We start from the raw sequence: 10,065 nt of genomic DNA on the forward strand, positions 1-10,065 counted from the left end.
TGCTATTTTCAATGACTACTTATTTTTGTCCAGCTTTAACATCGGTATCGATATCGGTTATCGGCTACATGAGTTTTAAAATATCGGCAAATCTGATATCGGCCAAAATCCCAATATCGTGCATCCCTATTATATACTTTTGCTACATGCCAGAATAATGAAAGAAGAATTATTTTTGACAAAAAATTATTACTTTCTTTATATTCAGAAGTTTACATACAATAAGATCATGATGCCTTAAACGGTTTGGGAACGCCCAGAAGATGATGTCATGTCTTTGGACGCCTCTGATTGGTTTATTGACGACATTTAAGCAGCTCTGAGACACAGCTGAGGATGTTTTATAGGCTCACCTAAAACGATTTCCCCCTTTGTGTAACATTATGGGGAGAGATAAAAAAAAAAAATTCAGCCCTAGATATCAGGAGGTGAACTGAGGACATCCACAAGTCTAGTTTATCATTAGGTGCAATTTCTAAATGCCGGACTGTTCAACCGTCATACCGCTCACAAAAGTGATGGGCTTTGGGTCCCAGAGATGAATGTGCTTTGGTCTTATATGTGCAAACCAACTCAAGAAAAAAAGCAAGGGAGCTGGAAAGAGTTTGTCTGCAGTGAAAGGGGTAATGTAGCGACATGTGCTGAAATGCTATTAGGTGCCAGAAAGAAGCCAATACTTCAAAAAAGACTACCGGTAATTAAAGCCAGGTTACAGGTTGCAAGGGGAATGCTAAGAAAGGAAAGGTTTAGTGTGATTCTATGTCTGACAATGAGAAAAAAAGATTTTTCATAGAGTGTATTTAAACTTCTGGTTTCAACTCCCTATACTAGTCAAATTGTTATTGCAATATTAATCAATGTAGTTTTGTTTTGGAGAAGGGACAAAGTGCCATTCAATGACATCATGTGTGCTCATATTAAATTTGACCATTTTCCATGCTTTTCATTATTTTTGGAACTTAAATGAGTGGTCATAGTGTTTAGTTGAAAAAAAACAAAACAAGATCCTATGTTTACAAAGTGTACTGAGCTTATAAAAGAAAAAAATATTTTGATAGCAAATAATAGCATCATATTAACATCATAATTGGATGTTTCTCTAATACTGTGTATATACCCTAGTGGGAGGGTAAAATAAATCACGATGAACACGCAGATGAAAAAGCCAGCAGTGATAAGGGGACTTACAGGCACAAGCTTCATGTACCACTTGGTTGGAGACTGCAGCAGCAAAGCAGAGAAAAGGGGAAACAGTAAAGAAATGGGTTTTAGACAGATTAGTTAGTAATGCGATTAGTAACACAAGGAACAACATGACAACACTGACACCAAAGTAAAGAGAAAAAGCAAATTTTTTTCTGTTTCCTAAAGGCAACACACTCATTTCAGTAAACAGCACAGTTTAGTTTACCTTATGTTTCATTCTAAAAGATTTTGGAATCTGGCTTACAATGAAAACACTGTCTGTTTGCCATGTGGAAACGGCAAAACAAAAATGTGCTGAGTTGTTCTTTTTGAAATTTAAAAAATAGGAATTCTGTGGGATGTGCTTCAAGGAAAAGAGGGAAGGACAAATGGTTTTTCCTCTCCTCAAACAACTTTAGCCGCTTTGGTCTTACTAAAGACTATTTTGGAAACTCGATTGTTAATCATTATGCGCAATTTTATGTAATTACGTCAGCCATTTTAAGCCTGAGATAATGCATTTAAATTTACACAGAGGAGTAAATGTCAAAGGATCCCTTTGAGGAGAAGACTGCGCTCTGAATTTAACAACCAGGTATTTTTTCCATGCCAGTTTCAACAGATTCTCCCTAAAATGCCATAATGTATGTGAATGTCTCAAATGCTCACTGTCAAGTTCATAAAAATCTGTCACGAAGAAAGAAAATCCAAATAACATTTCCGATGTTTGCATGTCAAAAGCTGTCAGCGATCCTCTGACTGTTTAAGCTGCTTCCAGAGGAGGCTTGTCACAGTTAAAAGCTAATTCCCACACTACCTTGAAGAATCAAAGACCTAAAATGTGTTTCCCGGTCAAAGTTACTTGCGAGTCCTTAACTTCAAATAAAAATACAAACACTCTGTAATGTAATTATCAAAACAAAGAGAAAAGGTACAAACCATGAAACACACAGACATGCAAAAAAAAAAAAAACAGAGACAGACACTGTCCTGGATTCTCCTGATTACATTAACGTCCTGCCTCTCTGAATTTTAACTAAAAATGAAAAAAACAACAACTATTTGATCTAATTAACAAATTACTGGTTAATCTGTTTTATCTGTAGCTCAGAAGTACAGGCTCCTCTTGTACAACATGTGCAGTTAGACTAAACCCAAGATTGAGCTGTGAACACTTTACACATAGCTCTGTTTATATGCAAATCAACCACAGGAATTAGGAGAATGTTTCCCTTCATTTGATCTCTTTCTACATTAAATACTGATAAAGACTGAGTGCCCCTATCAGGATCAAGTCACGTTACATATTCTTAATTGCCCACTTAATAACATTTGAATCTCTTCCAGTATTTACAGTTTTTTGCTCTCATATAACCATTAACTAGGAACATGCACTGCTGGTTTTAATGTATGCTATCTCTGCCAATGGCTTTCAGTAAATATCATTTAATTTTTCTGAAACTCCAAATCTTTGTCATAACCCTGTGGCACTTTTACCCAATCCTAAAAGACTTTTGTGGGGGGTAAAAGCACAGATACAATGGCATTACACGTTCTGATAGTTTGGTAATGCAAATAAATGTCTTTAAAATTTTAACTTTCAGATCACTCAAACACTAGATCCCAATCTGCAGCCATTGTTTGACAGCAGGATGAGGAAGTCTGTCTGCAAGAGAATTTACATAAACTTAATCATCTAAATGTGCCTCTTTCTACTAAAGGTAATCTTTCATCAGGACCTGCCAATTTGATGCATCTTAGCTTTTGCAACTTTAAAACATTGACCTTCCAAGCACCTGACATTGTGCCATCTTTACCCCTACAAATAATTTAGTGGGATAAAATAGTCAGTGTTGCTCTGGATGTCCTAAGAGAGTGTGTGTCTCTGGGACTGAAGGTGCCTGAGTGACTCATACTGACAGGAGGGGAGATGGAGCGATAGAGAGGTATGCAGAAAACTGCTGGAGGTAAAAAGAAATAGTTTTAGTTTAGCAGGCATGTTTTTTTTTAGTTAAGCTTGTTACTTCTGTCATTTTTTTTCCTAACCCCCCATGAAAGGCTCATAGGAAACAACAGTAATAAAACCTTAAGTAAAGTGATACCCAATGTTGTTTTGCTCTCTGGGTATCATGAGTTATTTATTTATTTTTTTTTTCTGTTCCTAAATTCTATCCTATATTTCTGAAATGAACAAAATAATGAAAGGATTTCAAGATAAATCCTGTTTATATTATCTAAAAATAAATAGGATTTATCATAGGATTTATTGGTCATATGAATTATTGGTAGCATGTGCAGGTACACATGCAGACTACACAGCTTTACATCACAATGTCACCAGGTGATAATGAACCAATTGGAGCGTTGGATAGATGCTTAGAAACAGATCGATATATGGATGCACCATAAGATTCTCCAACTGATTAAAAACATAAGTGAAGTAATAATTTAAGGACCAAAGAGGGAGAGATCCAGAGTTAGCTCACAGCTTCAGCCAATAGAAAACCATTGATTATGGCCGAAATCTTGGTGTCATGATCGATAAAGGTAGTTACTAAGTCAGTCTTTTATTACCTGAAAACATCTCCAGGATTAAAGGTCTAATGTCCAAACAGGATCTAGAAAATCTCATTCATGCATTGATCTTTACTAGAATTGATAACTGCAACAGTGTCTTCATAGGTTTGCCTAAAAAGTCCATTAGAAAGCTGCAGCTGATCCAAAACGCTGCCGCCTATGTTCTCACTAGAACTATGAAAGTAGAACACAGCCTAGTTCCGAAGTCCTTACACCTGCTCCCTGTAGCTCAGAGAATAGACTTTATACGGTAATCCTTCTGTTAGTCTCTAAATCACTGAATGGATCAGTACCTTAATACAGAACAGATTTGTTGTCAGTGTATCAACCTCCCAGACCACTCAGGTCTTCTAGTTCCAGTCTACTCAGTTCATCCAGAACTGGAACCAAACACGGAGAAGTAGTATTTAGTTCCTATGCTCCACTTACGTATCTGGACAAAAACTTTCAGAAGACTGTAATAGTGCTGAGGGCCTGAGTTCTTTTAAGTTAAAGTTAAAAACCTATTTGTTTAGAGCTGCCTCTGACTGTTGAAGTTAATCTGTTGAAGTTAAACTGGGGTATTATTAGTTTATGATTGTGGTCCAACTGTTTCATTTATTTTACTCATGTTTTTATCTTTATTTGCTTTTATCCTGTTTTTATTTTTCTTGTAATTTACATTTATACAATCCTTACTGATATCCAATTTTGACAAAACTGAAAACAAGGAATGCATCAAAAACATAAGATATGGTGACGCGTTTGTGGACAGAAAACAGAGGTTGATTTCAGTTTTGAGGAAGTTAAAGGACACATTGGTCTATATTTTACCTGCTGATTACTTGCTTTAAGTCAATAAGTTGGAAAGCACTGCACTCCTTCTTTCATACTGAGCAAATATGATATAAGGAGAAGGATTTTTGTTCATTAAAATGTTGCTATCACATGGAGTTATGGTAGGATGACAGAGTTAGCTTCATAATTTACATGATTTATGACAAAAAACTAACAAACAAAAAACACAAAACACATGTCAGCTCATTATCATCAGCTCATTAGAGTCTGAAGACACATATTGGTTCATTTGACTGTATTCAAATGAAGCATCCGCTGAGTTTGACTTTCAGGGGATTTTTAAACTAGGCCAAAGTTTGCCATAAGCAAGAAGATCACAAGGACACAATGACAAAATGTACAGACACATACATAGCATTTAGGGCTAGCAGCCCAGAGGTTCATGCTGATGCAGAGAGAGGTCATCTGTTCAGCTTGTGGGCTAAACTAGAGGATTCAATTCCCAAAAACGAGCATAAGACAAGATAATTTCAGACAGGGTTAGCATATACAACAATAGGGTCAATGTTTAGTGATCAGTATAGACCTTGGTACAGTGGTATGAAAAAAGCCCATCTTAATAGGAGATACAGTATGATAACACCATTTGGTTCTATTTCATGAGTTTGAGCATGTGTGCCTTCCTGTATGTTTGTGAAGGATAGCTGAGGCATGCAGTGCTGCGTCTGCATACTGACTACTCAGATCATCGTCAAACACTGTGCAGCCTAGAGAAAAGGGAAGAGCAGTTCTCCATCTCTGCAGCTCAAAACGAGGCGGCTGAGCTGTCAGTTTAATTTAAGATGGGCTTTTAGCGTCATTAAAACAAAGCAAAGCTGATGGTGTTAAGTTAGTGAGTTGTATGATATAACAGAGAGTAGCGCAAAAAAAGGATAGTTCATTTTTTTTCTTGGAGGTAAAAGAAACGGAGAGGACACATGATGACTAATGTCACTGATAAATATAATATTTTATCTCAGCCACTGAACACAATTCAGGTGTTGGTGACAAAGTGGAAGCCAACAACAAAAGTGCTGGTGGTGCCTATTTAAGTGCATGGAGGGGAGACGGCGAGACGAAGCATAAAGGATAAACATGAAGGTGATTCCAAGAGTGACATCGTTCACCTCATCTTCCATTTTCTTTTTCTTATGAACTCTTTGTCCCATGTTTTTAAAATCTCTGATCATCACTCCTACATTCCTACATAATAATATAAGCACCATGCATGCTTAAACTCAATGCCGATATGATACAGACACAAAGAACAATCTATTTTTATTGCAAGAGGATAAAAAAATGCTGTATAATAAAGATGCAATAAAAGCAGTAACCTACCACATCATTCATTGGAAGAGTCTAAACCTCACATAGAGGAGAATTTGGACTGAATTTACAGAGGATTGGTCAATGATACACCTACCAAAGTGAAAGTTGGTATTTTACTACAATAAATATCAAATGAAATATATAAAAAAATGTTTCTTCCTGACAACAAGTGAAATGTAATCAGAAAAAAAGGAAGTAAAACAATTATATCAATTGACTATACACACTCACACTCTCTCGCTTTGCCTTATGTAGGGGTTATTTTAGGGTTAGTGCATAGTAAGGGTTGAAAATGACAGAAAATCACTTTGTTTCAACACATGGTCCTCACTATATATAGCAAGACGAGAGTGAATGTGGATATTCTCTAATTTATCATTTATCTGTCAGATATTTATTGCATAAACAGTGAATCTAATCCAATGCTTAGCCATACCAGACAGAGATCTTTTTTTCCAGATGGCTGGTGAGTTTAAACCGCTTCACACAGTAGATACAACTTGTCTGAGATACTGTAGTAACACAGACGGCTGGGAAAAGTAAGTGCCAGTCAAAGAGACATGCTGTTTTAAATCCATTACTTGGAGCAAAGGATTTTACTCTGCTCAATTGAATCTGTCCATCAAACTGTTTACAGTATATGTAGTGTGTGGAGTGTTGCAGCTGGATTAGGAAGTCAAAGGAAAACACCCACCCGAGGACCCCCAGTCTGCTCAGGACTCTGTGTCTCCTTCTTCTGCTCCTGAGTAACAATGTCTTTTAGATACTCATTTACCTAGAGAAAGAGGGAAGAAAAATATTATTTTAATACAAAACAAGATTCTTGAGAGGGAAAAAGAGCGGCCCAAAGGAATCTAATAATTCAATAAAGTTAAAAAAGTAATGTTTTTAGACTTTAAAATGTAAAGTTTTACAATTTTGTTCTGTTTTAATTTAAAAAAAGGCTAAGTTTTTTGGAAGGGAAGCAAATTCAAACAGAGAGACATATGCCTGTGTAGGACACATATGGTAGAGCCCAACCACACCTCCTTTAAGCCGTTTTCTTCTCTGTGTGTTTGAAGCCTAAATCTGGAAGCAGTCCAAGACTTCAGCAAAGAGAATGTAAACAGAGTGGCTTCTGCTTTGCTGTGTCTGCTAACCATCTGTGCAAATGGGCCATCAAAAGCAACCTAGAACATGTTATTAAATTGATGGATGGATAGACAGACGGACAATTGGATGAAGTCGTCAAAGTTTTTATCTCCTGAGGTTATGTTTGTTGTCACATCATACAAAATGACTGCAAATTGAATGTTTCATTTATGCTATCAATACCCAGTGATGTTTGAGAGGACTTTTAATGCTTCTGTTTATCCCACACAGATAAGCAGAGTTTTCTGTTGAACTATCTTTTTCCATCTTAATCTCATTAACAGAGACTGTAACAAATGTTACACAAGTTTCAGTTTAAACAAATATAGATATAGCAAATGAAGGGGGTGGCAATGCATGTACTTCACGAGATCTCAAAACTAGGCACTAAAGAAGAAAACGCAAATATACCAGTCAAGAATATCGGCCAGCTGATGTTTCACTAGTTCAAAGTAAAATGCTTTGTTAGTTTTAGCAACTGAGGTGTTATGGCAAAATGGGACAAAAGTTGTTTTGGTATTTTTACATCTGTAGAGCCTCTTTTTCATATTCTTGTTGTCCTCTACATAGTTAGTTGTGGCAAAATGCAAGTGGGACCTGTTGTTTGACTTTGCTTTTACATGAACCAGATTTCCAGCCATAAGCACATATTGGTTATGTTATCAACAAATTCTCCCACTTGAGCTGTGAATCTCTGCAGCTCCTCCAGAGGTAATATTGCTTCTAGGTTACTCCTCTCAAGCTGCTTTCCCACGGAAAACCTGGGTTTTTCAAAACCGAGTTGACCCGCTGACAATCGGCTTTTGGCTCTTTTTCCATTTGACTGAAAAGCCAAGTCTAACCCCCTACTGGCAAGCTGCGTGGCCACTGTCCCCCCACCACCGTGTGACTGATGACAGCATCACGCTGGCTGAGCTGATGTCGACAGTCAACAAAGCAGAACTTTTCATCACTGGTCCCAAATACTTCAGCCTCACTACTGACCGTCAAAATGTTTCCCCGTCCTGCTCCGCTGTAACCTAGGCATCACCATAGACTCTTCCCTGAGATAACAGCCAAATCACTGAAACATCTTTCTTCAGCAACATCACCTGCCTCCACACATCCCTCTCCCAGTCTGCAGCTGAAATCTTTAAGCACGCCTCAATCGCCCCCAGTCTCGACTAATGTGGTCTTCCCTCTACTCATCTCCAAAAATAAAAATATTTACAGAACTCTGCTGCTCGCCTATTCACCAGCATCCAGTCCAGAGATCTTAACCTCGAAATGTTCTCAAAGAGCATCACTGACCCCCTGTCCAATACTGCATTCAGTACAAGCTTTTTCTTCTCACCTATCAGTCTCTTCATAACATTGCCCCACCATATCTGGCTGACCTGAAACCCCCACTGCCCCTCCTGGTCCCTCCACTCTTCAGGCTCCAACCTTCTCACACCAAATACGAGCCATAGGCCACCCACATGGGACCAAAGCACTTACACAAACAACACAACAACGACAGGTGCCAGGAAAGGAGTAATAGAGGATCAAGCCTTCCCCCAGGCCCAGGCAGCCTCAAGTCTTGGTATTTAGCCGTTAAGGATAAAAAAAACACATTGTTCATCTTTTAGTCATCCAGATGGCAATATATTTTCTGTGGACAATCGTTATACGGTATTTTAAGGATACTAAAGATGGTGTGATGTCACTAGATCTTGAGAGATAACAGTTATTCTTGAAATATATAATCACTATAACAAACCTTGTTAATCCAGGTGGTCACTGCGTCCTCCGCATCATATGGTCGTTCCTCCTCAAACTTGCAGGATGAGTATTGATGAATGCAGGTCAGTACCTTCTCCATGCTCACAGTCTCGACAGTGTAGGCCATCATTAGGGTGTCAATCATAGCCAAGTGGGCTCCCTGGGAGAAACAAACAATGGTGCAACAGTTAAAAGGTGGAACCCAACAGCTAGAGAGCAGATTGGGTTTATCTGCGTTATTGGTGGGCTTTCTAGAGTTGGACTTTCTGACCTGTGTTCAAATTGCTCCCAGGTATTTAGGTAGTAAATACTGACATTATCCTTTATTGGTGCAATTCATTATTTGCTTCTTATTAAATTGGATATCTTATAGAAATATCTGCAAATCTCAGTCTGAGGTCCTTTTCTTTGGATGTTTTATGTTGCATAAAATACATTATTAGCATCATAATAGCAAGCATCCCAACTATCAGAGTGTGATACAGTAAACATAACTATATCTTCTTAGTTAAGAACTAATAAGAGAGGCCAAGAATAAAAGATTAAAAAATAACCGAGGTTTTATGCCCTACACACTAGTTACCATTTTAATTTAAACCATAAGAAGGTTTTATCTCAAAAACAACTGGGATTTAAAATTGTGACATAAGCTGGACATTAGAAATGTCAGATCAGCAGGGAATAAAATTATATCATCTGGTTGACAAAATTAAAACCATTAAAATAAAAATAAAAACCCTTTTTCATGGGTAATGTATTAAGCTCTTTAGCTAAATATCCCTTGTTTTCGTTGCCCTGGAAACAAGTGCATCCATCCCTTTCATCCCCTGTTAGGAGACCCAGTTCTCTCACAGTGACGGTTATCCTCTGAGAATCCAATTAAGACCTATTTCAGGCAGTAAGGTTCACATAACATTCATCTACTGGCATCTATTATATGCAGCTGCTCCACTTGATATTCCTGCAAAATGTCAGGTTTTTCTATTTAAATGTTTTAAAAGTACATTACTGCATCTATCAAGTCATTGTAGTATGTTTTTCACAGCTAATCACTAACAGTACAATTTCTTTAGATATCTAAAGAAAACTAGACTAATCAAAAAAACAAACACACAAACAAATTTTTTATTTATTTGTTTACAAAGCCTCTGTTTCCCTTCAAAGCAACACTATATAACTTTCAGCCAATAGGGAAGCTCAACATGAAATGTCCAGGTTTTAGTAACAGCAGCATTTTGGGTCACATGATTCATTCAATTCAATTCTATTTAAAATTCTCCTTCT

General features: G+C 37.4%; 1 protein-coding gene across 8 annotated transcripts in view; it reads right to left on the reverse strand.

Moving 5' to 3' along the window:
• The window catches only part of camsap2 (calmodulin regulated spectrin associated protein family member 2), a 48,365-nt gene that overhangs the window by 19,226 nt on the left and 19,074 nt on the right, over positions 1 to 10,065 (reverse strand). For 6 of the 8 annotated variants that reach the window (XR_001481193.1, XR_001481192.1, XM_015373070.1 and 3 more), the window contains exons 3-5: positions 8,780 to 8,941; positions 6,602 to 6,682; positions 1,189 to 1,221 (exon numbers count right to left, since the gene is read on the reverse strand). Coding sequence is in view for 6 of the 8 variants with exons in the window: in XM_015373070.1 (XP_015228556.1) it covers positions 1,189 to 1,221; positions 6,602 to 6,682; positions 8,780 to 8,941 (276 nt within the window). In the remaining 2 variants the exon portion in view is untranslated. The remainder of the gene's footprint in view (positions 1 to 1,188; positions 1,222 to 6,601; positions 6,683 to 8,779; positions 8,942 to 10,065) is intronic. The other 2 variants (XM_015373076.1, XM_015373072.1) reach the window with 1 other exon arrangement.

The sequence above is a fragment of the Cyprinodon variegatus genome, unplaced genomic scaffold, assembly GCF_000732505.1.
Source record: "Cyprinodon variegatus isolate N-32 unplaced genomic scaffold, C_variegatus-1.0 Scaffold80, whole genome shotgun sequence".
In the NCBI taxonomy this organism is placed as follows: Eukaryota; Metazoa; Chordata; class Actinopteri; order Cyprinodontiformes; family Cyprinodontidae; genus Cyprinodon; species Cyprinodon variegatus.